This window comes from Aspergillus flavus, chromosome 6 (genome assembly GCF_009017415.1).
Source record: "Aspergillus flavus chromosome 6, complete sequence".
In the NCBI taxonomy this organism is placed as follows: Eukaryota; Fungi; Ascomycota; class Eurotiomycetes; order Eurotiales; family Aspergillaceae; genus Aspergillus; species Aspergillus flavus.
The window spans coordinates 2250102-2276081 of record NC_092410.1 but is presented as its reverse complement, the minus strand read 5'-3'; the positions used below and the strand labels follow the sequence as shown (position 1 = coordinate 2276081).

At 46.4% G+C, this 25980-nt stretch overlaps 8 protein-coding genes across 8 annotated transcripts; 4 read left to right on the top strand and 4 right to left on the bottom strand.

Annotated features, from left to right (window-relative positions):
* The first annotated feature begins 95 nt into the window (after positions 1 to 95).
* Positions 96 to 2409, top strand: F9C07_2169723 (OTU-like cysteine protease). The gene has a single exon (XM_041286816.2). The coding sequence runs from the start codon at positions 1121 to 1123 to the stop codon at positions 2147 to 2149; it is 1029 nt and encodes a 342-aa protein (XP_041149086.2). The 5' UTR covers positions 96 to 1120; the 3' UTR covers positions 2150 to 2409.
* F9C07_2286302 (putative cell cycle protein kinase) lies at positions 2410 to 4648 on the bottom strand. The gene is made up of 4 exons (XM_041293857.2): positions 3894 to 4648; positions 3354 to 3813; positions 3230 to 3290; positions 2410 to 3120 (listed from the first exon to the last, which is right to left on the bottom strand). Exons 1-4 carry the CDS (start codon positions 4159 to 4161, stop codon positions 2437 to 2439), a joined length of 1473 nt encoding a protein of 490 aa, XP_041149087.1. The 5' UTR covers positions 4162 to 4648; the 3' UTR covers positions 2410 to 2436.
* On the top strand, positions 4649 to 11336 carry F9C07_2286301 (chromosome condensation complex Condensin, subunit D2). Its single transcript, XM_071510819.1, has 7 exons — positions 4649 to 5036; positions 5111 to 5622; positions 5676 to 5799; positions 5851 to 5992; positions 6046 to 8424; positions 8490 to 10261; positions 10336 to 11336. The coding sequence occupies exons 1-6, from the start codon at positions 4801 to 4803 to the stop codon at positions 8661 to 8663; spliced, it is 3567 nt and encodes a 1188-aa protein (XP_071367846.1). The 5' UTR covers positions 4649 to 4800; the 3' UTR covers positions 8664 to 10261; positions 10336 to 11336.
* Positions 9311 to 11210, bottom strand: F9C07_12121 (putative oxysterol binding protein; the record flags this gene model as incomplete). The annotated part of the gene is made up of 6 exons (XM_041293858.2): positions 10851 to 11210; positions 10697 to 10773; positions 10583 to 10622; positions 10457 to 10526; positions 10336 to 10395; positions 9311 to 10261 (listed from the first exon to the last, which is right to left on the bottom strand). Exons 1-6 carry the CDS (start codon positions 10934 to 10936, stop codon positions 9311 to 9313), a joined length of 1284 nt encoding a protein of 427 aa, XP_041149089.2. The 5' UTR covers positions 10937 to 11210.
* Positions 11105 to 14037, bottom strand: F9C07_1773123 (ubiquitin carboxyl-terminal hydrolase). Its single transcript, XM_071508378.1, has 7 exons — positions 14028 to 14037; positions 13420 to 13973; positions 13272 to 13366; positions 13111 to 13210; positions 12856 to 13037; positions 12602 to 12786; positions 11105 to 12545 (listed from the first exon to the last, which is right to left on the bottom strand). Exons 2-7 carry the CDS (start codon positions 13564 to 13566, stop codon positions 11992 to 11994), a joined length of 1263 nt encoding a protein of 420 aa, XP_071367845.1. The 5' UTR covers positions 13567 to 13973; positions 14028 to 14037; the 3' UTR covers positions 11105 to 11991.
* Positions 11337 to 22156, top strand: F9C07_2286298 (uncharacterized protein). Its single transcript, XM_041293849.2, has 7 exons — positions 11337 to 12498; positions 12577 to 12955; positions 13005 to 14331; positions 14412 to 14895; positions 14948 to 15096; positions 15149 to 18124; positions 18188 to 22156. Exons 4-7 carry the CDS (start codon positions 14455 to 14457, stop codon positions 18384 to 18386), a joined length of 3765 nt encoding a protein of 1254 aa, XP_041149091.1. The 5' UTR covers positions 11337 to 12498; positions 12577 to 12955; positions 13005 to 14331; positions 14412 to 14454; the 3' UTR covers positions 18387 to 22156.
* On the bottom strand, positions 18591 to 21923 carry F9C07_12124 (pre-rRNA processing protein Utp22; the record flags this gene model as incomplete). The annotated part of the gene is made up of 1 exon (XM_041286823.1): positions 18591 to 21923. The coding sequence occupies one exon, from the start codon at positions 21921 to 21923 to the stop codon at positions 18591 to 18593; it is 3333 nt and encodes a 1110-aa protein (XP_041149092.1).
* Positions 22157 to 23026: 870 nt separating the features above from the next.
* F9C07_12125 (putative cystathionine gamma-synthase) lies at positions 23027 to 25273 on the top strand (the record flags this gene model as incomplete). The annotated part of the gene is made up of 5 exons (XM_071507775.1): positions 23027 to 23175; positions 23330 to 24746; positions 24797 to 24980; positions 25041 to 25083; positions 25154 to 25273. The coding sequence occupies exons 1-5, from the start codon at positions 23131 to 23133 to the stop codon at positions 25271 to 25273; spliced, it is 1809 nt and encodes a 602-aa protein (XP_071367844.1). The 5' UTR covers positions 23027 to 23130.
* Positions 25274 to 25980: the final 707 nt, after the last annotated feature.

Genomic DNA, 25980 nt, shown 5'->3' with positions numbered 1-25980 from the left:
GACCAGCGCAAGCTGCTGGAATTACTCTGTTGGTGAGAAATGCTGAAAGAGCGCGCAAATCGCAACAGAGGAGGTTCACGCAGCTGAGTCATCAGCTACATACATGTTTTGTTACGTTACGTTCTTACAGTTAAAGTTGTAACTTATTGAACCCTGCCGCACGTTTATACGAGTATGGTAAGGTAGACCACACTGTACTAGGCATATATTATGAACAATACACACAGTACTCCCTATACACAGTGCTTAGAGAGTATCCATGTAAGTACTAGCTAAAGGGCACCTCAGTGATTGCCAACCATACTAAGTTCGGTATATACAGTACATAGCTGGACAATATATGCTAGCATAGCATATATACCAGTGCACATACTTTTGACCCCATTCGGAGTACTAGGCGATCGATAAGGATCATGAATATATTCTGAATATAGGGAGTGCTACTATTTCATTCGACTACTTGGGAGATCCATTAGTATATAGGTATATATATAGATACTTATCTGTACTACATACTAAAACGTGAAATACATAGGTTGGTATATCTCTATAGGTATTTACATTACCTCTCCGCAGGCTTGAAACAACCATCACGGTCAAAAACCAGCCGACAACAATTATGCACTCTATGGTTACCACCTGCATGCTACTAAGTACGTACTTGGTTTGCTATCAATTGTTGCATATCCAGATATATGTCAAGCATCAATCCACTATCTCCCCACATTGATATTAGCCTAAAACATGAGAAGTTCCGTCAACTAGCGTGTCCTCATGTCATCTTCCCATTATGTTGGGTTTCAAGTGCAATCATTTGATCTACTAACCAAAATTTCTCTTCTGCTATTTCTTCCTTACTTCCACAAATAATCAAGAATCTTATTGTTTCAGCTAATCGCCCAAATTTCTATTGTTTGATATACGCAGCGCAAACTATCACTGGTGCTGGGCATACGTGAGATAGCGATAGAATGGAAGAGGAAGGCTAGAGCTCTCCCCCCTCTTTTTTCGTGTTCCCACCTCGCCCCACTAGTAGGTGAGTGCGGTTTTTAATCCTAATTGCCAATATCAGGTACTCCCATCCCCTCAAATCCGACGTTCCTTTTTCCTTCTCATATTCATGACACAAGCTCCGGTATATCAATACCCACTTTTTAAGATGAGATTTCGTATCCGTGGACCAGGTGGACAGTCCACTGTCACTCTTGATGATAGTGCTACCGTGAACGAACTCCGAACTCAGATTGTGGATAAGACTGGACTGACAGCCTACGATGTGAAATATGGATACCCCGATCTCAAACATTTTCTGCTGGATGAGCTTCAACCAAACCAGAGGATTTCCGATATCGGGTTCAAGCTGGATGGGGAACAACTCCTGGTAACTAAGAGAGAAGTACCTCCCAGTAATGAGGGGTTAACACCCATCTCGCAAGAGCCACCCGAAAAGCCTCCGACATCACACACGTCCAGTGACGCTATCTCAGATGATCCACCCGAAATTCCATCTCTTGAACATGCGGGTACCTTTGTCTTACGCATCATGCCTGACGACAATTCGTGTCTGTTCCGCGCTGTGGGCAGTGCTCTCATGGGTGGTATGGATGCGATGAATGAGTTGAGGTCTGTTGTCGCACAAACTATCCAACAAAATCCGGGCCTCTACTCGGAAGCGGTGCTAGAGAAGAAGCCAGACGACTATTGCCGCTGGATACAGAACGAGGATTCGTGGGGTGGAGGTATCGAACTCAGCATCCTCAGCAAGCATTTCGGTATCGAGATTTGCTCGATCGATGTACAAACGCTCCGCATTGATCGATTCAACGAAGGTCTACCAACTCGCTGTATCTTAGTTTACTCGGGTATTCATTATGATACCGTTGCGCTATCTCCGTCCGATCCTCCTCACACCCATGCGTATGCACCTCCTGAGTTTGACACCAAGGTCTTTGACGCTGCAGATCCTTTTGTGCTAGAGAAAGCGCTAGAGCTCTGTAAGGTACTGCAGAGTAAGCACTATTATACTGATACCGCAGGTTTCCGTATTCGCTGCAATACATGTGGTGGGGTTTTCATTGGAGAAAAGGGCGCCACTCAGCACGCAACGCAGACTGGCCATTACAATTTTGGGGAGGCCAGTCAAGATTAACGGTAACAGGTCAAGCGAGATGAACACTCAAATAGTACCATAGTGCCCGAATAGAATCATGAGTGATATGTACCGCCATCGGAGTACGACCGGTTGTACCATCTACACGACGTTTCTCTAAAGCCTTTTTGAACAAAGATGGAAATGCACGATGCGTGAGCGAGGCCCAAAGCAATTGCGGCGAATCTGTAGTTTACATATAGAACTAGTGACCGGGCGACCTTTTGGGACAAATGTTTCCCTAGAGCTCATTAAGAAGATATCATTATCATAAATTGTTCTGGATTTTATATCATTGCGACCTCATCAGCCTCATCATCTTTCTCCGCTTCGTCTTCCTCTACAGAGTCAGCACTATCTTCGGGATTCCCTCCCCATTCAACGTCATGTTCTATGGGGTCTGTAAAGAATTCGTGTTGTAAGGCATCTCTGGCGCTCAAGCGTTTGTATGGATCCAATTCCATGAGACCCGCCAGAAGGCGAGTTGCTTGTTTCTCGCTCTCAGTCAACTCCTCCACACAGCTGGCCCACTTTACAAGCTTCTCCCAACTATATCCTTTTTCACCAATCGTTGGAATATTCGTTTCAAATATCTGCCCATGCATAGCTGCCGCCATCTTCATGCGACGCGTCCCGAAAATACTAGCCATTTCTATCGTAGCATCAACATCGTCAGCAGAGTTGAAGAAAGGAAAGCGACGACCAAGCAAAGTCAAAAGGATTACTCCTGCCGACCACATATCTATCTTCGTCGTCTGGGATGTGCACTTGAAAAGAACTTCTGGCGCACGGAAACCCCGGGTTCCTGCCCGGTTAGCACGTCTCGATGGCCTAGAATCGTTCTTCGGGTAGCCGGCCGACAACGTCGAGGTTGAGCATTGGGTGGAGTAGTAGCTCTGTAGCAATCGACTGCGACGGACATAGCTTGGATTGGCACATAGACACGTGCCGGTATACTCGGACCCCTCGCGCTACACTCGGTGGTTAGATAATACGGCCATAATGACATTTCACTATGGGAAAGTTTCTTTATCTTCCTTTGGTTTTTTCTCCTATTTCCCCTCCTAGTTATGAACTCACCTCAGCCAGCCCAAAGTCCACCAAAACACCTTCTCGGATTTTTGGGTTATAGAGGAAATTGCTGCGGGGTCACTCGATCGTCAGCAAACTAAAACAAAACAGATCCATAAACGCGTCTTCTTACGTCGGTTTAATGTCGCGGTGGAGGATATTGTGTTTATGGACAGAGTGCAAGGCGGTAAAAAGGGACCGAAAGTAATGTCGCATATCTGCAACCAGAAACGTGCGGTATTGTATACGGAAATCAGTATGGGGAAAGAAAGGCAAGACCGCCACAACCTGATCCTGGTATCGAAAGGCTGTGATCAGAGGGCATACGGATCGACAACCCCGGAGGTCATGTAGCAGCTCAAGTTCATTTTGAATACGAAATGGACTGCTAGTCACGTATATTTTTTTTAGGGCAACATAACGAGGTTTCCGTCGCTTGGTAGGCAAGGATTGTCCACGCTCTCCCTCTACACGTCGCCTTTTTGAGGGAGGGCTCGTCCAGCTGTCGCATTGTTGGCCTTGAAACATATCCCAATCGTTCCTGTAATGATCATACAACAGATCTTCCGCTTTGTACACGGTAGAGAAAGTGCCTATAGATTTGCGATATGTCAGCTAAGGGAAGCCAAACGCAAAACAGCAAGCAAATATGCAAATATGAATGTTGCTGTACCTTCACCAATTCTATTAACCAAGCGAAATCTATCCGAAATTCCGGGAAATGTATCCTCAAGTTTCTTCATATCCTCTTTTACTGAGTCGTCGACGTCTTCTTCGTCCTGGAGGTCTTCATCTTCATGTTCCATCACTGACGCATCGCTGTCCGTAGCTGCATCATCATCTCTTGCGTATCTAGGTCCTGCTGGCGCGCGTGGTGGTCTCGAAGGGCCCGGCTTCTGTACCTCGAAAATACCAGTAGGCGCTGGGTGGAGAGTGGACATGGTACCGCGAAGGCATAAGTCGCCAGGAGGCTTCTCGGGTTTTTATCAAAGAAGGGGATAATTGTTTGTAAAAGTTTCGTATATAGTATTAATCTGAGAAGGGCAGAAGGACAGAAGGACAGAGATATAATGGATAGCGTATGACACGAAGGATGTTTAGTTCATGGCGCGTCTGTGTGTGCGTGGAGAATATCCGATGATGCAGTGTTGCAGTTTCTACGTTTCAGAAATGGTTCATGAACAAGTACCGCGGAGCATGGAGCAAAAGTGTGCAAAAATTTCCTGATTAAGTAAGGTTATGTTTGTTGTTTACCTACTGTCTCCACGATCTACGGACTGTACCGGATATACTATGGATACATGAAATACACCACTGCGAGGTTACCTAGGCAGTATTACGGTGGCAGGAGGAAGCCTATCTGTTGGAAGTGTGATGTAATACTTTGTATCAAAGGTGTATTATTACACAACGATCCAAGAGCGCTATCTTATCACCGAAGAGGGAAAATACAAACAAAGCCTGCCGCCCGCATTGACCCTGTTTCATCCCTCCAACCCTCTTTTACCCCACGACAGCCATTATCCGTCTAACTCATTCCCACACGCTCCTCGAGGATATCCCTCGCAGTCGCTTCCACCATGGAGGACAGGGCTCAGTTCGATATCAACGAGTCACTTAAGTATTATTTGAGTGACCCGACCTCTGTTCCTACCGCTGATGCTGAACCTGAACTCTTGGAATGTGAAGCCGACCCGGACCAATTGTCCACTACATTAATTGATAACGTTCTGAACCCTATTGTCGATGCTGTAGCTGAGAACCCGGAAGGTCTAGCCAGGCCGTCCTTCTTCGACTCTTTACAGTTTTTCTTAAAGTGCGCCCGGCCCTTTGATTCATCTCCCGAACTCTTAGCTCGAAAAGAATCCTAACCTTAGCTCGAATTCTCAGACACTGCTCAATCTTGCCCATAAGGTCCCTGAGCAAGCTTCTCGACCTCATCGTGTCAGGATTATCCGTCGAAGCGGATATTGTCCATGGAGACCTCGAGTCCGACGAACCGGATGGCGTCCAACACCATAAGCATTTACTAGAAATGTATGGTTTCTTACTACAATGGGCACTTTCTGCTGTGGAGGTTAAGGCGGCAGAGCGACCTGCGGAAGCTGCTCCTGCTCGGAGAGGCGTAGGGAAGTCGGGCCGGTCGAAAGCCAGCATGAGAGATGGTCATTGGGACTGGACAGCCCAAATACAGATTTCTATGGAGACTATGTGCAAGGTCATGAAGCTCAAGCTCAGCAGGATATTTTTGACTACATCAGACCGCGACACATTCGTTAATCTCTTTACACGTTCGATCTATCTCATCCTCGAGAGTGAGCAGCGAGTAAAAAGTATGACTATTCGCATGCACGCCTTCAAAGTTCTATGTATTGCGGTCAAACATCATGGCCATGCTTTTGGTGAGTGCTCATGATGATTTGGTTTGCCTCAACGGAGTTGACCCATAATGAAGGCGCCCAGACATCTATCGTACAAAGCTTAACATACTTTGAGCATCTGTCCGAGCCTATGGCCGAATTTTTGCACATCCTTGCCGAGCAATATGATTATCCTCAACTGTCAGATGAGATACTAAAGTATTAAACTCATACACTGGAACTGCTCGGATGACAACTAATACGTAACAGGGAGCTTGGAAATAAGGAGTTTAATTCCAATGATACACGTGGGCCAAAGTCGGTATCTGCGTTCATCGTAAAGCTTTCTGAGCTTGCCCCGCGGTTGATCATAAAACAAATGACACTCTTGGCCAAGCAGCTTGACAGCGAAGTACTACCATCTTACTCTTTCTATCTGGGTGATGACATCTGACTGAGCCACAGTCTTATACCCTTCGTTGTGCGGTGATCGAGGTTTGCGGGAACCTTATTGCTGACCTTAGTCGGCAAGAAGAGCGCAGCGACAATTACAAGACCCAGATTAATGCATTCTTCGATGTGCTCGAGGAACGTTTCCTAGATATTAACCCCTACTGTCGGTGCCGTGCCATCCAAGTGTATATGAGGATTTGCGATTTGGATCAGAAGTTCCCAAAAAGGCGGCAGGCAGTTGCAGAGCTGGCGGCGAGAAGTCTGGAAGACAAGAGTAGCAACGTACGACGAAACGCAATCAAATTACTCTCCAAGCTGGTGTCCACTCACCCATTCAGTATCATGCATGGTGGACAGCTCTCCTATAAAGAGTGGATGGCCAGGCTTGATGCTGTTGATGCCGAACTGAATTCCCTCCGCCCCCCTGAGACACCAGGTTTCGACGGTGGCGAGGCCTCACATGTTGATAGCGAGCTCTTAGATGATGCAACGCAGATGCCAGACGAATCTCCTTCTAAAGCCCCGCGCATGACTGAGGAAGAGAAGGCCGCAGCGGTGAAAAGGGCCGCTGAGCAAGCCGCAACATCTGAACTACTAGCACGGCTTCAGTTGACTAGAAAATACTACAACGAAGCCATTCGGTTTATTGAGGTTCTGCATACTGCCTCTGGAGTTGTCACACAACTGCTGTCGTCTAGGAATAAGAGTGAGGCTATAGAAGCCATGGACTTTTTTGTTGTGCTTGACGCATACAAGGTGGAAACATCCCGTAGTGGAATTCGACGAATGCTCCGACTTATTTGGACAAAAGGCAACAGCGACGAAGGAAAAGGTGTACAAACCCATCTCATTGACTGTTACAAAGGTCTTTTTTTCGAAGCGCCAGATTCCTTTAGCCCCAACGATGCGGCAAACTACGTTGCTCGGAACATGATCAGTCTGACATTTGGCTCTACGCCCGCTGAGCTGACATGTCTTGAGCAATTGTTAAGTACTATGATGAAGGCCGGTCATATCTCAGATGCAGTCATTGCGAAGTTGTGGCAGGTATATGGTGTTCAAAGGAAGGAGATCTCGAAAACCCAACGCCGGGGCGCTATCATCGTCCTTGGCATGCTTGCTCTGGCTGATCCCGATGTGGTTATCAAAGAGATTGAGGCAATGCTGCGGATTGGTCTCGGGAGTCTGGGAATGGCAGACCTTGTTCTTGCGAGATATACATGCATTGCCCTGAGACGGATGGTGCCGGGTCGACAGGCGAAGTCCAAAGAAGTCGGTATTCCCAAATTAACTAATGACCACGCGATTCTCACCCAACTCGCGGCCATTGTCGAGATCGTGTCTGACAATAAAGAATGGTATGGTGTGGCAGAGCAAGCTATTAGTGCCATATACGCACTGTCTAAACATCCAGATGTTTTATGCTCTGATATTCTCAAGCGAAAGACCAGGTCTGTCTTCCAGCCACAAACACAACGCTCTTCTTCACAAGGTACTAGCGATGGGGACGAGAAACGTCCCGGGACAGCTTCGACAGACAACCCGACCACCAGAAAGCCGTCATCCGCTGTACTCTCCCAACTGCTTTTCGTTGTTGGACATATTGCAATCAAACAAATAGTACACCTCGAGTTGTGCGAGCTTGACTTCAAGCGCCGCAAGGCGGAACAGGAGAAAAACAAAGCATCTACTGCAGCACCCCAAATGAACAAAGACCCCACCGAAGGCGATGAGCTTGATCTTATCGGTGGAACAACGGAAGATGACTTTACAGATGCCATGGCCCACATCCGTGAGCGAGAACTGCTCTACGGTGATAAGTCTCTCTTGTCCAACTTTGGCCCGTTGGTTACCGAAATTTGCGCCAACAGCAACATATACCCTGACCGTAACCTTCAGGCTGCAGCAACTTTGTGTATGGCCAAATTAATGTGTGTCTCGGCGGAGTACTGCGAGAAAAACCTCCCTCTCCTAATCACTGTTATGGAACGTTCCGAAGACCCAATCGTTCGTAGCAATGCAGTAATCACGCTTGGTGATATGGCAGTGTGTTTCAATCATCTTATTGACGAGAACACAGACTTCCTATACCGCAGGCTCAATGATGACGATGTCTCTGTCAAGCGCACATGCCTCATGACTCTAACTTTTCTCATCTTAGCAGGCCAGGTCAAAGTCAAGGGCCAATTAGGCGAGATGGCCAAGTGCTTGGAAGATAACGACAAGAGAATTGCTGATTTGGCGCGCATGTTCTTCACGGAGCTAGCTAGCAAGGATAACGCAGTGTACAATCACTTCGTTGATATGTTCAGTCTCTTGAGTGCAGAGCGGAACCTTGAAGAGGCTTCATTGAGGCGTATTGTCAGGTTCTTAATCGGATTCATCGAAAAAGTGAGTACTTCAAGTATACTCGTCTTTCCCATGCACGGCTTCTAATCTTGTTTGTGGCTTTGCAGGAGAAACATGCCCGGCAACTGGCTGATAAGTTGGCTGCTCGACTTCCACGGTGCGAGACCGAGCGGCAATGGAATGATGTAGCCTACGCCTTGTCGCTGCTGCCCCATAAGAATGAAGAGATAACGAAGATAGTGAGTGGGGGGTTTAACAAAGTAGTCACTGCCAGTACCTAAGTCAACCATATCATTCAACCCGTCAATTGGTGTCCTTAGCGGTTCAAGGTGGCGCAACGGCGAACATGGATTTGGCAGTTATGAGCAATTTAAGAAACTAATAGGTGGTCCTATGTGAGCAATACATTGAGTTTATGATTACTCTAATCTCTCTTTATCGTTTGGGTGGCTATTGTGGTCGTATTCATTTTCTGTCCCCTTGCTGAATGTATTTTCAGTTAACCTAGGTCATAATCAAATGCAATTCCAGCTGATTCTACCTATATATAAGCTTATATAACGGTTATGCCTTCTGTGATTTTTTTTTGTTCATTTACAGGTAGGTAGTAGCGCGCTCGCTTTCGTCATAACTCATCTCATGGTCAATATCGACCCAAGCTTAGACTTGACATGCGGGGGAAACGAACAAGATTCTTGGCTCTACGTATGTTCACCCGTGCTTCTAGAAGTTTCAATCTACTCGGGGCACTAATGCAATACCACAGCAATAAATAAAGAGAACAATGTACGGACTCAGAAAATCATCAGGAAGCAAGAAAGCTCCAAATGTAATTTGTAATGGTAGATCAAGGGCTGTTTCGTAGCCTCTCGTCTTATACGTCAAGTTCATGTATGTATGTACAGTCACAACCAGAAGAGTAGTAAATCTATGCACCTTTTGTTTCACTTTCTTCCAAGCTGTAGTCACCATTATAGAGCCCCTTAAGAGCCTTGCGCCCATCTTCAGTCAACTCTGGTTTGCCCAAGGGAGTAACAGCGTCCGTGAAGAACCGAGGTTGCCATGTCTCATTCTTTGCCTGTCTCTCAGCAGCCCTTTGCCGCTGCCTCTCTTCAATATTTTGTTTGCACCTGGTGGCCTGGCTATACTTTTTATCTACTATCGCCTCGGTAACGCTGGACCAAAATTTGCGAGACTCATTGGACAATTGACTCCCCTCAGGAGGCACACTCTTGGTGGCTGGGAAAAGAGGGGCGATATCGATTAGAAGCTGAGGCTCACCTGTCCCAGCCAAGGTGAAGTAGACTTGCCCGTGCCATGACCCGCTAATTTTGGCAAGAATATCGCTCTCTGGCACATCTTTAATTTTTGTCGTGGTGTCCATGTCGGGATCATATCGAAAGACCACTCCTTCAACCCTGTTTTGAGCTCGGCCAATCCAGCCATCTTCCAGGTATTGTAGAATCACTTTGATGCGTGTTTTGGGGCAAGTTACGTAGCACGTATCTGATACGGTTATGGCCAGTGCACCCCTCAACAGGCCACCCAGATGGGCAGCAGGGTGGGTCAGCTGATACTCCTCGTTATCTCTCGGGGCGATTCTGACAAATATTCCCAGATTGTGTTGCCCAGGGGCAACGCGAATGCTTGTGCCTGTAAATTTGGCGCTAATTTGGTCAAAGCCACGTGCTGAAACCCCTCGTTGCGGGCAGTCGATGAAAAATGCGGATACTGGTGGATGGTGAGATGTCTGTTCAGTCAGGTAGCATACTTTGACCGCTTCAGCATTGCCGTCCTTCGCGGCGGAGATTCCAGTTGCTATCCCGGGCTTAGAATGTACCTGTACTTCTGGGAGGGTAGCATCGACATCCCAAGTAGCCTGGAATTTTGTGTGTATATGTTAGTCAATATTCAAGCAGACATATAAATACTTCGTAGAGAAGTCAAACTCACTCTGAAAAATTCGCCGAGGGTAGAATTATATGGCTTGCACGGCTTGCCCTTGATGTATTTCTATGATAACTTTCAGTGTACTGGTCTCTCAGAACAACAGAAGTATCGCGGAGAGATGTACCAAGTCCTTTGTGAACCAAAACCTTAAGATCTCAAGCGTCCGGCCCAGCGGATCGTCTGACTGACCAATGCTGTGACTCTCCCGTCAGAAAACGAGCCCTGGTGAAAGATTGGCTATCTTGCTGACCTTGCAAAGGTCTCTGGTCTATCCAAGTAGTTCCAGTATTCTGCCAAATCCCCCACCTAGTCAGTGATCATTTCGTTAAGTGGGCACCAGCGTAGCTTCATGGCGACAACCTACCTAGATTGGGCGTCGGCTCTAGAAGATGGGCAGGTAATGAAAAGCGAACAGAGGCGATATCAGCGACCCCAATAAACCTATAGAGCCACAGCGCCATCAAATCAGTATGGATCGACCAGAAATATGAAAAAACGAGACCGCCATCTACACATACTTCTTCAAAATAGAAAGGAAGGTCTTCAGCTTGGAGGAGTCGTCGGGAGTGTTTTCTGGAGCATCCGATGCTGTCGCGGGAGACATAGCGAGATCTAGCTTTTAGATGGCTGAAACAGACAGAATTTGTGAGTAGGCAAATGTATGGCTGGGGAGAACAGCGATATAAAAAAAAAAAGATGGGCAGAATTGGTGTGGCGACCAAATGCAAGGAAGGGATTGATTGCCTTTTGCTCCCCCGCTACGAAAAAGGATGGTTATCAGGATAAGCAACCAGCTAAAGTCTCAATCCACGGAGAGCGAAGAAGAAGGAGAAGAAGCGAAGAAGAAAAGAACAAAAAGAAAGAGACCCCTAAATCAGACTCCGGGCTGTGACAAAACGGGGGTGAAAGTTCTATGTTGACGACTTTCTCTAGAGGCGGTGACGTTCTGTATTTTCTTTTGGTTGCCTTGACCGTACGTCACCGACACATGATTAATCTTTTGGGGTTATTACTAGTAGTACTGCAGTACACTTTGTATGTATCTTAAGAAGTACTACGTACACCGTTACGGTATTTCACGGACGTAACAAAAAGAAGAATGAGGGAGAGAAGCTCCCAGGGGCATTACCTTATAATAAGATCATTTGCACCAAGCGGTAATCATAGAGAGCTATTCTGTTCTGAGTGATCTGGCTGCCAAATCAGCTGTCAGGGATAAGTAGCAGCTATCACCATATAAGTATCTCACAGTGCAAGCAGGACATTTGTCGTATATACGTACGGAGTACAACGAAGTCCTTGAGTAACTCAGGAATAGTTTTAGAGTTTCATAGTTGTCTTTACATTAATACAATCAATGGAAGAGATTAGATGACAACCAATCGGCGCATCACGAGGTCCTCCCAGTCAGCGAACCACTTTGTTTTCCATGGGTTCCATTTCCTTCAGTTTTAATCTAACTACTCCAGGCGTGTTGCTGAATTGGTACCTACTTAGTAACGAATTTGGTCTTTTTCTGTTCTGGCTCACCTTTTCATTTAACATCATATTATACCATTACCAGTATACGGTTGTCGACAGTATCTTTCTCCAGTACGGAATACAGGAAAGACACACCCACATGGAACATTTTGCCTCCTCCCCCAACCCCTCGCCGTATCATACCTCCCCCATTGGTATTAAACTCTCAATCACCCCTTTGCGGGCCAAAAATCGCACCCATGTTCTTATAGCTGGCCCGTAATCGTACCTCCTCCCCGCCGCATAGTCGTCATCCGCCCGCTGGGTTTGCTGCTCGTCTCGAATCGCAGCTCGTAACGCCTGCTGTTCATTGCACAGCTTTTGTTGGAAATCGACGATTTCTTGCGCGGAGAACAAATTGTACCTCTCCAATACCACCGGAACAATTGCCTGGTCGATAGACTCCCTTGTCATATCAAAGGACTTATCCGGCCCCAGAATAGTGTTCTCAAGGATGCGGCTTGCAAACGGCAATTCTGAGTGGGCCACTGCAGGAGCTTGGGTAGTTAAGCGCTGATTAAGCAGCTCCAGACACTTTATATTGACGGCTAGTTTGCCAATAAGGTCTACAAGCGGGTCCCTAACGAGACTGAGGATTGAGAATTCAATCTGATCTTCTTCATATTCAGTCATCCTGGTAATAAGGTGCGGTTTTACCAATCCCAACCAATCCTCATTGGGGGTACAAGGTCCTGTGACTCACGTCAGCGATCTGTATCGTAGGCTTCTCATGCCGCCCTTCACATACCGAGTGCCTGGGGCTGGCGTTCCAGGCCATCGAACTTCCAGACTTTCCCCAGCGCAGGGACAAACGCGATAAAGTGGAACCCTGCGTCCATTTCAGTTTCATCATGATTGCCCTTACTGGAACGAGAACGCCTAGATGTCGCCTCATTTTTTAATTGGAGATCTGAATTGAGCATGTCCATCTTCCTATACTAAGGTCAGATACACTCCTCGTGGCGGAAAGAAATGACCAAAGGCTTGTTAGCAAAGTCCAACCTTGCAAATGAATTATGTATTCGTTTGACAAAATCAAAGTTACTGATCGCATCTCCCCTAAGCGCAGGAGTAAATGGCATCGTAAAGTCCTTGAAATGCTGTAGGTTATCCCCGAGCTCGAGGCCCTCTATATTGTTGACAATATTTAGTAGGGCCACACTAGCGCAAGCATTGCTAGTGGTCTGGATTGGAACTATCAGCAATGAGTTCCTCAGTGGCGTTAGAAGAACGGTGGAGGCAATGAGTCGAACCGACCTGATTTGCAAACCAAAGCCCTTCTGGGCAGCTCGCTTCTTGCTTCTCGGGATCATCTTCCCGCCAACGAAACAGGAAAATCAAACCATAGACGGGCTTGCTATGAGGCCGAAGGTGCTTCGGTTAGTAGAAAACGGTGCACCATGTTCAATATTCCTTACTTTAAGAATGCCATCATCTCTTCATCTAATGATACAACTTCTTGCACTTTGACGCCTTTCACCCCGAACTCTCGCAGCATCACATTGAAAAGAGCCTTAGAGAGGGTTAGCACCAACAGGGAAACTGATTACCAATAAAAACAATTACAGGCTCTGACTCCAGCTCACAAAAGCCATTCCACTTTTCCTTCTCCTGCGCCGTTGCTGGCCGACATGGGTCATTGGCGGAGTTATCCAATTGGTTGACCATAGTTGGCTGTCTACTCAACCGTCGTCGTTTAACACGCAAAGTCATGTGTCATGCACCCTCCGTTTTCACAATGTCCTAGAGAGTATTGATATGTAAAGATTCGAAAGGTCGTAGATGCAATCCAAAAATGAAGTGCGGGGGTCTGGAATATGCTAGATATATTACCATTAGCTAGGCTAGGTTATCGTAAAAGAAGCGTTTCTATACTGCCCGCCGTCATATAAGAGGGGCGGTTAGTAAGGAGAGAACTTAGGTTATGAAGGGATCAAGACGACTAGATAGCTAAAGGACACGACGAGATAAGCCAACAACCAGTGGCGCCAATAAAATAAGAAAAAGAAAAGAAAGGGAAAATGGTGCTTGTGAAACTTAACACCGCCGAGGACAACATGCGTCTATAGCTGACAGCTTAAAGTCGTCAAGTACTCCAGACGGGAGGCTAGCGTTTGATCCTACCTTAGTTTTAGTGTACTAAACTACCTATATGTAGGCCTGACCGCCCATACCGTTGGTTCCGTACCCCCATTGGCTGAAGCTACCTCGGACGCGACTCCACGCGTTGAAAGAATATTGCCGGACTGTCGTTCTTGCACAGTGACATTTTTTCCTTCCTTCCTTCTTCTTTCTCTTCTTATTTGCGCTTTAGCCGACTTAGCGCTTCAAGTCGGGTTCGACATCGAATTTCAGTGGGTGGTGACGGGTAAAAGAAGGTCTTTGTACGGAATCTGTACCTAACACAAGGTATCACAAAAGTGCAAGGACCTGGCCTTCCCAGACCGGCTAAGAGAGAGGACCTCTTTTCTACTGGAGGTACGCTTGTATCGACGCTTGGACCTATAATAGAAAGTTAGTTGGTTGTGCATTCACAGGTATGCTAACTGATTGTATAGGTGATATCAGTAGACCGTGGGTGCCCCGCGATCACAGCATGCCATGAATGACACTCCCCGACTTCGGTCTGCTTTCCCTCAGACGCCCCAAACGTCGCAGAAATCGCGAGCCTTCTACACCTCCCCATCCAGATCTAAACAGCGCGATGCAGGACTCCGACAGTCTCCCTCAGAGGCGTTGCCGACAGCCCGAGATGCAAGTTTGCCACTTATCCCAGTTGAGCTGATAGATGCGCCATCGCAACGACTCTATATAGTGGCTTTTTATGTCGCGCTCAACGCCTGGCGGCTGTATGAATCTTGGAAAGCTTCGGATGATTTAGATGCGACCTGGTTATTTCTGAAGTGGGCTTGTATTGATGGAGTGTTCCTTTTTGGACTTCAGGCCTTGCGCATACCCTGGCTAGAATGGGCTTTTCCTACAACCCTTGCGATTTTCCTGATACACGTAGTTGGCAATGTATTCCTCATGTTTCGCATCCCGGTATGTGGAGGCTTCCCCCTAACAAATGGCTAGGCTTACTAACTTTGACTAGATCCCAGTTGGTGCCTGGGTATCAGGAATAGTCAAACTGGCCTACGATAGAGAGTTGTCGATCTCAGAACGGAGTGTTAAGCCAGGTGATATCATTCATAATGCATCACTCATACTGGGAAAACAAATAGTTCATATACTGCCTGAAGGGTGCGATTCCCACAAATCCTTGCTATTTGGCCCAAAGTATTAATGATCTTAGATCTGCTGTGTTGAACCCAGACCAGACACCTCTCTGTATAGATTCAGAGAAGACCACTATCAATCTGCCCATTCGAATTAACCAGACAGACCCTATCTTGATAGAGTTATTCCGCTTGGATTTTACTAGCGGCGGCAATGAAACGATAACGATATCCTCGAAGCAGCTGAAACAGATGAAACGTCAAGCAGGCAAGAAAAATCAGGGCTCTGGCACTGATTTGCACCTTGACCTTCTACTTCCTATTCGGCGGCCGGGTATATACCGTCTCCAAAGGGTAGTAGATGAGTCCAATCTTGACGTTCGTATGCGAAGGTCTGATGCACTTGTTGTATCATGTCCTCGGGCATCGATTAAAAGCTCCCACACCCATAAGTGTAGAGGCGAGTTGTCTAATTTGGTCCTGACGGTCGAGGGCACACCGCCGCTGAAGATCAAATACAGCAGACAAGTGAATCGTCGTGACCGGGGCTTCTCTTTTCAAAACATCCAACCAGATTACTTACGGTCACCGTTACTAGGCCAGAGGAATATTGGTACCCTTTTCAATTCGCAAGAGCCGGACGTTGCTTGGGCCCAGAGCCAAAATATTGAAGTACCGTTGAATGAGTCACTGAACATCGGTGGGGAGTGGCTTTATGCTATTGAAGAAGTACATGACGGCTGTGGCAACGTTGCCAATTATACAGCATTTTTTAATGAGGTCGATCGACTGCCTACAAAATTCTTGTCCCAGTGGCATCAATTCTCTGTCCATGAAAGGCCCCGGTTATCTTTGTCTGGATGCAATGATCAGCATTTCATAGAAGTTGCACGAGGGGACAGTGTGGATCTGCCCGTCAAGTTTCACCAGTCGGGTCAAGGGTATGACAAAGATGGGCCTTTTTCTATCGTATATTCTTTCAACAACAATCAAGAGACTGCTGGCAATATGCCTGGTAGAGTCCGAGAACTGTCTTTGAAGAATCTGGGCCAAAAACCTCAGATAAAAGATCCAGGATGGTACGTTTTGGATGCTATTTCTAGTCAATTTTGCTCAGGCGAGATTCTGGAACCATCGTCCTGTTATCTGCATAACCCTCCCGAACCTGAGCTGGCAGTCAGATATGAAAAGATTTTTGACAAATGCGCAAACAACCCGGTCGGCTTGTTGGTCGATTTAGACTTCACTGGATCCCCACCGTTCCGGCTTCGGTACGTCGTTGAACATTCCAAAGGCATTGAGACCAAGACCCAGTTGATTGAGGGGTTGCGGACTCAGCTGGACCTCACTCCTTCTGAAGCGGGCTTGTACCGCTATCGTTTCCTAGATATTGCAGACACAGTGTACGCTCCACGACCTCTCAAAGACAAGGCCCCCGTTCTAGAGCAACACGTTAAACCTCCTGCTTCTGCTCATTTCCTTGGGCCTAGAGAGGTGCGGAAGGCTTGCTTCGGTGAGCCTGTGTCTGTTGATGTAGCCTTGCTTGGTGAAGCGCCATGGACTTTGCAGTACGAACTTGTTCATAATGGCAAGAAAACCAAGTACGTTTTGGAAACAGAGAATGAGGTGTCAAGCATCGTGACCGAAAAGCTCGTCAGTGGCGGTGAATACAACCTTGTTTTAACGAGTGTCAAAGACCGGTCAAACTGCAAACGAATTCTGAAGGATAGTATCCAGATCGACGCTCGACCAAAACCGCCACATGTATCTTTTGGGGAGATCGAGAAAAGTAGGAAATATTCGGCCTTACAGGGCTCTAAAGTCGATATTCCCCTCAGATTGAGTGGTGAGCGACCATGGACTTTGAAGTACAAAACAAGCCACGATTCTCTAGTCGTTGAGAAGACGTTATGGCAGGAGAATAGCGCTTTGACTGTGGGACACGAGGGGCGTTATGAACTCCTCGAAGTGACTGATGCTTCCTGTCCTGGATCTGTTGACCAAGCCGCTAAGATATTCGAGGTTTCCTGGATACCTCGCCCGCGTATTACTGCTGTGGACGGTTCTCCTGTAAGAGCAGGCGGGCACAAAGAGAAGCGCGATGTTTGCCAAGGAGAAAATGACAATCTCGAGCTTCGATTGTCAGGTAGTCCGCCATACAGTATTAAATACGAACAACAACGCAAGACTACTCGTGGTTCGCCATCTGTTCGACTGCAGAATCTGAGGACAGTTCTTCATGCGGCTTCCATGGAAATGGATACCTCGGAGGCTGGACTGTACACGTACACGTTTACGGAAATCGGTGACAATCTCTACGACCATGACCCCAGAAGCAACCCGGTGGTTGTGACACAGAAGGTGAACCCTTTACCATCGGCGCGATTTGATGCTCCTGGCCGAATCTACGGTTTCTGCAAGGAGGATGTCAGCGGCGAAGAATTGATTCCCATCACTTTGGATGGCGTCCCGCCTTTCACCCTTGAAATATCCATAAAACATCATTCGAAAGCAAAGCCGGAACTTGTGTCAATCTCAAATATCGTTTCAAATAGACACATGCTTCCCATACCACGGCGTCATCTAGACCTAGGCCAGCATGTTGTCAGCATTCACAAGGTCAGAGACGCACGTGGATGCCAGCGGGCCACCGAAAATGATGCCTCATCCGTGAGGGTTGCAGTCTCCGACGTGCCTACCGTAATCCCTCTCGAATCCAAGGCCGACTATTGCGTTGGTGAGCGGCTTTCTTTCTCACTTTCAGGGCATGCACCATTTGAGGTATTCTATACATTTGATGGGGTTGCTAGAAAAGCTACTTCCCGGACGACGAATTTCCGTCGCATCGCAGAGAGACCTGGTGTATTCACCATCACCGCCGTAAGCGATGGTGCCAGTGGCAAATGCAAAGCGCACAAAAACGTAACCAAAACCATCCACGAGATGCCAAGTGTTAGAATCAGCAGAGGCCAGACCTCTGTTGTTGATATACACGAAGGTGGAGAAGCCGAGCTTCACTTTGAATTCTGGGGGACGCCTCCATTTGAGTTCACGTGCGTTTTCTCTCTTCCCTTTCTTACCCACCACTAAACATTTGAGTACTAATTGTCTTTTAGATATATCCGTAGCTCAATCGCCCGAAGGGGGAAGAGGGCGGAAATACTTGACATTAAGCATGACATTTCTTACGAACATCTCAAGACCATTAAAACCTCGGACGAAGGAACTTACGAGGTTGTGGCGATTAAGGACAAGTTTTGCTCGGTTTCATCTCAGACACATCTAGAGAAGTCCGAAAAACCAACTGTGCCATAGGTTAAAAACAAAGAATGATACGTGGTGTAAAATTATATGCTACTGGCGTTCGTCTCCTTTCCATGTTTTACGCTTGTTTCACCCTTTTGTACGTTCACGCGTGTTGTTCACCTCGCCCCTGCTTGTTTAGATCTCAAATGCTTGCATTGCAAAGACGCTCTTAATATTGTACACATGAGAATATACCGACAATTTATAAGAGCTCTACTCCGTGCCAAAAACTTCGATGCTATCGACTAGACCATGTCCTAACCTCGATATTTCGTTGAGGATAGCATCCCGATTGATCATAACTTCGCCATCTTCTTTTTTAGTACCATCCAATATCGATGGGGATGACGAGTATGTCAATTTCAGGCTCCAGTTCTTCGGTTTGGTTGTCTGTGGGTTCCAGAGCCCTGCAAGCACATCACAATGTTCATCACCATGGAAGAAGAGGATATTTGGGCTGAAACAAGCCTGCAAATCGCGGACAAAGGACTTCACAACTTTGAGTTGAGCTGTTTGGGCTTTATTATCGAGCTCATTCAAGTTCTTGTACTTTAATAATGACGTTGGTCGATCATGCAAGCTTTTCAAGCGCAAATTGATAATGAAATCATAAGGTGCCAACGATGTATGGAATAAGTCGGAAACATCAAGGGTAGGCCCATTTTCCCGTACCAACTTTACAGCCCCCTTCGCCAACATAGACATCCGAGCTGCGACTACCTTCGGAGGCATTTCGTAATGTGTCCAGGTTACTCCGTCGGGATCTATGTCGGAAGCCACAAACAAAGCAACAGTATTCATTGCAGGGTCGATGCTTCGCCATCCCGAAAAGCGAGTACGTACTGCTTTGATAGTATCCTGATCAAGCTCTCCGCACAAATCGACAATTAATGGATCTTGCTGCCAGTCCCAGCGCGAAAGGAAATGGAGAGTCCTTAGAAAGCCGACCATAACACTTGAAGGAGTATCCCAGGGGTATGGTTGAGTGAAAACCCGAGCCACCACCAACTCGATTACTTCTTCATTGACATGGCCAGTAAACAGATGACAGTTAAACCAATGTTTGACGAGTCGGATTGTAGGTGACAATAAGGGAAACCTGGTGCATAGGGTACGAATTGCTTGGGTCAGACGAGGAGATTGGATGAAAAGTCGCTTATACGCCGATAGGGTGTATGCAGCTTCTTGCTTTACTTGCAGGCTCGCCCCTTTCTCCTTCAGCTGGCGTTCCAGCAATAACTGCTCCCGATCATGATGAATCCTTAGCCGGAAGATCACTCCTGACGTGTGGGATATGTCCAAAAAAGCGTTGTTTAGCGTCCGGTTTGATTCGTTCTCTAGGCCAACTTTACATGACGAAGCGGCTGCAGATGACACCAAGGAGTCACCTATCTTAATTAAGAATGCCACTTTTGTCATCTGGATAGCCACTAAATCATCCGGCCACCTCGAGGAACTTTCGAACTGGAGAACAATATCCACCGGATCGCGAATGAGGCCAGAAGCACTCTGGACACGAAGAGCGGAGTATCGACTAAGGGGGCTAGCCAAAGCCAGCTGCCTAACAGTCAACGGCACTTCATCCATTCTTTGAAAAGACCTCTCCAAAGAGTTAAAAGCATCAGTGACCAACTGGAATGCAGGGTTGGAATACAAGAATATTCCATTCCCGCTATTGCGCAGTTTTTCATCGAATTCGTCGCCGATATAACCGATCTCATCTTCTTCATAATTGAAATGACGACGGAGGATGTACACCAAAAGTTGATATACTATAGAGGGAGAGGGCGGCTGGTCAGACCAGACTAAGCTCTCTCGAATAGTACCGTCTCTGAAACGTCTTAACTCAGCCTTTTCCCCCCAGAAAGACCGAAAAGTTTCAGCTTCTTCTTTCTGTTCGGCGAATGGGCCATGATCAACGACTCGCATAGCATTTTCAGGATTCAAGTTGAGCCCAACATGAATGGCTGCACTCGCTGCTTTGCGCGAGAATTTTCTTTCCACAGACCAAGGTTCGGCGCCATGGCTGAACAGGTAAATAAGATTCACTCTGTCGCCCAATGCTTTCTTGAGAACCTCATAAATGGCATTGTGATTATGAATGGTTCGAAGAACAGTGCCTGACTCAGAAATTGGCAGTGTGATGAGTCGATCAAACCTAAGCATAGGTTCGTTCACTTTATAAATGAAGACTTTGTCGAAGTTATCATCACGAGACTCGTTCAACATCCTGAGAGTAATATTTGCTTCATGACGAAGGAGTGAATAGGACCACGGCGACATTTTGTAAAGTATGTTCAACCCTCTTTTCCCATCGTACACCATAGGCGTGCCGGTAGGGGAAGAAATATCAGAGGCGAAAAGTAGGAGCGGAGTTAGCAAATTCCTTCCTGCAAGAAACTGAATGGTCCCTTTGAATAGCTGGTAGCTACTGTACGATTTTAGAAGTATTGGCTTGCCGTTGAAGCCACCTCCTTCAAATAAAAGAGACATCAAAACGGTCCACTCGAATCCTCCAAACCCGCCTTGTTGGAAAGAAGATCCGAATCCGCGCTGACGGAGCCATATCCGTCCAAGAATACAAGCATCCCTAAAAGAATCACATATTTGGGCTGTCGAGTGCAGGAGTTTGTGAAAGGGTGCCACTGTAGCTTCGGAACGAAGAGCTGCATTGTAAAAAGGAGTCGGCGCACGAGGTTCGGGCTGGTCGGGTGAACCTTGACGCACGTTATTCTTCATAGGAAGAGTACGAACAATGGGAAACAAAGTGTCTTCAATCGCGGTGAAAATGCGGATCTGCGATCTCATGGATTGAGATCCATTCTTAGCCGAGTCAGTAGGTTCTAGAAGAATAAGCGGGCGAAGACTATCTCCATCCTGCTGTGCAAACTTGATATCAAAGTCCAGATTTTCAACATCTTTAATTCCAGCAGCAAGGCATGCGATATAGTATGCCCTCTTGTGGAAGAACCGATAATTGACATAATCCTTCTCCTGGAAAACGCTGCTCGGCATCGTCACTGCCAAATCGACTGTGTAAGGCTCAGAAGCTCTGACCCCTGTCCTAAGAACAAAACTCCCTACCACATTAACATTCGTTGGCTTGCTATATGACACAGTGTACTTTGTATCTCTCCCTGGACGTGGCTCGGGGTATGGAACGAGAATGCCATGTGTGCTGCGGAATTCCTTCTCGGCTTCAACAGCTGGTTTCGGGGGTCTTTCGGGAATGTTATCGATGACTTCCTTCAGCCTATGAAGAGTATCCTGAAGCTTTGACACATGCTTGTCGTAGTTTGGTCTTGATTCAGTGAGAAGTTCGTCTAACTGCAACTTGAAGAGATTAGACTTGTAGACACCGCTAGCCAACGCAAGCTCCGCAGAGCGATCACTCTTTTTGCGTCTTATCAAACCGTCCATACTTGAAGACTCATTCCTAGCCATCTTTAAGAGACCATTCAAGTTTGAAGCATTTGATTGCCCGGCTCTCTGTGTTATTTGCGGAGATGGGCTGAGCTTTCTCCTCTTCGCTGTATGAGCCGACATGCTGAAAGATACAAAATGGGAATGTGTGAACGATATAAAGCGGACTATCTAGAGAGGGGGAGGAAAAGAAGAAGGAAGAGGATATGCTTCCAGTGTTTGCGGATAAAGAAAGCGAAACTAACTGAGTGTCTGTGATATAGTGTGTAAGTTTTAGTTCTTTTTTTTTTTCTCTTTTTCTTTTCCTTTTTTTTTTCCCTGGAATGATAACGGCAAGGTACAATACGCATCGAGCTCCGATACATGATCATGTGATATGAAACTTAATCACCATACAGTTGGGGTAATTGAAATTTGGAACATCTCGCAATAGTGGCTCATGTATCAATGTTACCACCTAAAATATATTTTCTATAGTAAAAAATATTGTATAAAAAGTAGGCATTTGAACAGATAATAGGATATAGAGAGATTCCATTCTACTGGTAAAAAAACCTATATAGGCGGGCGGTAGGCGGGTGTTACGGAACACACCCCTCTATTTTTGCGTATGTACGCTAATGTAAATTTGAAAGATAATTTTGATGCTTAAGGCTAAACAACATTTGCTTTAGGTCAGCATCTTACAGCTTTAAACTAATCATATTTATTACTAACTCTGCAGCAGGTATGGCATTTTCAAACTTACACTAGTGCATTTTATTTATCAAATATCAAGGTAGGTGTACTAATACAGAGATACCAGTGAACATATGAGGATGTACCGCTCTCCAGTACGGAGTACAGGTATTTCTATCCTATTTTCGGTATATCAACTTGTATGCCTTAGGTTACTATAGACATCCCTGAATGTTTGTGTTAAATCCTTATTACTAGTATATACTAATACTAAAAATTGAAAGCTTGAATAAAAAGTATAACCAGGTACTTAGGTTGGTATCTCTTATATGTAACTATCTATATTTGTAAAATTGTACTATTCAGGCGGTGAGCTTCTCCTACGAGAAATCAACCAGTTCTCTAGAGGACAAGAGATGGTCCATCAGAAAGGGATATCATTGGCCAGCTTCTTTTAGACATCGCCGAAGTCGCTCGTGGGGTGGGTACCTACTAGTAGTAGTGATTCATACCAGAAGGCTTCCGTGGCCATGAAACATTCCTGACATCTGTTTCTCATATCGTCCCGTTGTTTCCTTCTCGTCACAGTGGCCTTAATCGTCTGAGAAAGACTTTTTACCCCTTAAATCTTCGATCAATCTCCGCGCTCATAATGCTTCAGGACATCGGGGGCCCTGTACCTCCTAATACTGACCATGTATGTTTGACCCCGCGGCCTTTCCCCTACCCCGGCTAGCCTCTGCCGTTCTTAAAAGTCAAGTACTCCATCATGAGTATTCATGAATGAAATAACCCTTCCACGATGCCTAGACCTACGCACAAAATGTCTCATATGACTGATAGAAGCAAAGGCAGTCAGTGTATCGCTTCCAACATGGAAAGCAAATGTCGGTTATGAAGAAGGAGAGCCGTGGGTTATGAGTAAGATGCAATGCGGTTATCCTCGATTCTTCGTGCACCCGACGATTCAAGAACTTGCGAAAGAGATCGTGCAATGCTACGGAAATCCCAACACAGAGTCTGCCATGTTGTTTCCTTCCGCCAAAACTGCGCATATTTGTCGTTCATTTATCTTGTCAAAATCATCTGCAGACGACTCGCATAGCGTGCGGGTTGTAGATTTTGTCCCTTCTCCACGTACAAAAGCCGAGTCAGCAAACGTCACTTCGTTTTTGTCAAGTGTGATATATCCAAAAGAACTTGGATCAATCGCGAAGCAAGTATGGCAGCATACGGGCAACGGTGTATCAAGCCGTCGAGGTGAATTTTGTCACAGTGCATTGAGGGACGGGTTCCTTGTGGAAAAGCAATCCACTATGACAGAAACTGTAGCCCAGCGGATATGTAAAGGTCCGCGAAGATACCAGGGAAAAGACACGGTAAATGGTTCTTTTCGGGCAGGTGGGATACATCCCTCACCGACAGACTCGCCGATGGTCACGGACGGTGTACGGGATGGGCGAGAACATATCCAATTTATCGAGGAGCGTTTTGGCCGGAATTTGAACACCTCCCTAGCAGACCAAGCAAAAAGAGCTGTGCGCAGACGTATAGCAGGTGTCCTAAAAGCGGATGTGGAATTGATTGAGGCCCTCAAAAAGACGTCTGGGGAGGGAAGAGTAGCAGGGTTAACAGAATCTGATGTGTTCCTTTTCCCCACTGGTATGAGCTCGATTTTCAACTCCCATCAGATGTTGTTAGCCGCTAGGGGAGCCATGAAAAGCATATGTTTTGGTTTTCCTTACATTGACACGCTGAAAACTCTTGAGAAATGGGGGCCCGGTTGTTTATTCTATGGAAATGGCTCGTCCGAGGACATAGACGACTTAGAGGCGCGGTTAGACTCTGGGGAAAAATTCCTCGCAGTCTTCACCGAGTTCCCTGGCAATCCATTGCTGAAGTCCCCAGATCTCAAACGCATCCGTTCTCTCTCAGATAAATACGATTTTGCAGTGGTTGTGGACGAGACCGTGGGGAATTTCCTCAACATCAATGTGCTGCCATATGCCGATATTGTGGTCAGCAGTCTAACAAAGATCTTCAGCGGAGACAGTAATGTCATGGGGGGTAGTGCTGTGCTCAATCCACATGGACGCTACTATTCATCTCTCAAAGACACTTTTGCCCGCGACTATGAGGATAATCTTTGGGCTGAAGACGCAATTTTCTTGGAGAGGAATAGCCGTGATTTTGTGTCAAGGATCGAGAAGATCAATAGCACCACCGAAGAGATTACAGAAATGTTGAAGGGCTCATCACTTGGTATGTGTTCTTCCATCTTTCCAGTTTTAATAGCATGCGTCTGACTTGGGATATAGTGAAAAACGTCTTCTACCCCAAATGCAACCCTTCAAGACCCTTATACGAAGCCTTTCGCCACTCCAACGGTGGCTATGGGGGTCTTTTCTCAGTTACTTTCTACTCAACCGCCCAAGCTGTTGCTTTCTTTGATCACCTGGAAGTCCTCAAGGGCCCCAGTCTCGGTACCAATTTTACTTTGAGGTTAGTAGTAGCGCACGAATTCTTCAGCCTGGAGGAAATTGTGTTAACCTGAAAACTCAGTTCTCCCTACACTTTATTAGCCCACTACGGTGAGTTAGGTTGGGTATGTCGATGTCATTCTTTCAGTTCTCCTCCCTATTGTCTCCCCGTCCATCTCTAATACTCCTACCTAGGCAAGCTCTTTTGGTGTAGAATTTGACCTAGTAAGGATAAGCGTTGGCTTGGAGGATGTGTCTGATCTCCGCTATCGGTTTCAGCGGGCATTGGAGGCCGTGGCAAAGGTCAAGACGTAGAGAGGGGGCAATAACTCACTACCAGTATCCTTCCAAGCTGCAATTACTAAGCTCTCGGTAAGGCATGAATAATGCTTCAGGTAAATCCAATGAGAAAGGGGGTCAGTGGTCCTGTCACTTTCGACCGAAATGGAAACATGCAATGCCTAAGGCACTGAGTTCGCAGCCAGGACAAGGACGTCATGTTTGAAAGACGTTTACTAGCATCATTCCTAGCATGCTAGTAGATAATAGTCAATCCACTGGGACTGCATCTTAAACCCTCTTTGCGTACGTTTATCCATGTTTCATTTTGCCTGGTTTAAGGAGGAACACCTACACTTCACATAGTCCCCACGAGGTCAATGTACATAAAACTATCTTGGGTTGATTGGGCAACTAGCGTGAGAAGGACAATGGACCTGATCTAGTGATAATGAAGCTATCTGCGAGAAATCGATATATTAAGTAGGTTGACGTTAGGTCTTGATCCCTGAACGCTACGCGAGGAGATCGTTCTGCGTATAGGTAGTTAAATAGATAGATAGCTAACCCCCTTCGTTATATATGTATAATATACATAGAGAGAGTATTTAGGACCGTAAAGCCCAGTATAATGACACTACGTAAAGATCCTATCTTTACAACCAATGTCATCGACCACACTTGATTGATACCTGGACTATCTTACGCAACCGATTTCTTATTACCAGTTTCCGCGGGCAGCT

Coding starts and splice junctions, on each gene's coding strand:
- F9C07_2169723 (XM_041286816.2), top strand. CDS start 1,121: ATGACACAAGCTCCGGTATATCAATACCCACTTTTTAAGATGAGATTT.
- F9C07_2286302 (XM_041293857.2), bottom strand. CDS start 4,161: ATGTCCACTCTCCACCCAGCGCCTACTGGTATTTTCGAGGTACAGAAG. Junction 3,291..3,353: donor CACCGCGACATTAAACCGAC/GTAAGAAGACGC, acceptor GTGACCCCGCAG/CAATTTCCTCTATAACCCAA. Junction 3,121..3,229: donor TGGACTTTGGGCTGGCTGAG/GTGAGTTCATAA, acceptor CACCGAGTGTAG/CGCGAGGGGTCCGAGTATAC.
- F9C07_2286301 (XM_071510819.1), top strand. CDS start 4,801: ATGGAGGACAGGGCTCAGTTCGATATCAACGAGTCACTTAAGTATTAT. Junction 5,037..5,110: donor TCTTTACAGTTTTTCTTAAA/GTGCGCCCGGCC, acceptor TCGAATTCTCAG/ACACTGCTCAATCTTGCCCA. Junction 5,993..6,045: donor CCAAGCAGCTTGACAGCGAA/GTACTACCATCT, acceptor ACTGAGCCACAG/TCTTATACCCTTCGTTGTGC.
- F9C07_1773123 (XM_071508378.1), bottom strand. CDS start 13,566: ATGACTTTGCGTGTTAAACGACGACGGTTGAGTAGACAGCCAACTATG. Junction 12,787..12,855: donor ATACATAATTCATTTGCAAG/GTTGGACTTTGC, acceptor ACCTTAGTATAG/GAAGATGGACATGCTCAATT. Junction 12,546..12,601: donor ACGCCAGCCCCAGGCACTCG/GTATGTGAAGGG, acceptor CGTGAGTCACAG/GACCTTGTACCCCCAATGAG.
- F9C07_2286298 (XM_041293849.2), top strand. CDS start 14,455: ATGAATGACACTCCCCGACTTCGGTCTGCTTTCCCTCAGACGCCCCAA. Junction 15,097..15,148: donor GTTCATATACTGCCTGAAGG/GTGCGATTCCCA, acceptor TAATGATCTTAG/ATCTGCTGTGTTGAACCCAG. Junction 18,125..18,187: donor ACGCCTCCATTTGAGTTCAC/GTGCGTTTTCTC, acceptor ATTGTCTTTTAG/ATATATCCGTAGCTCAATCG.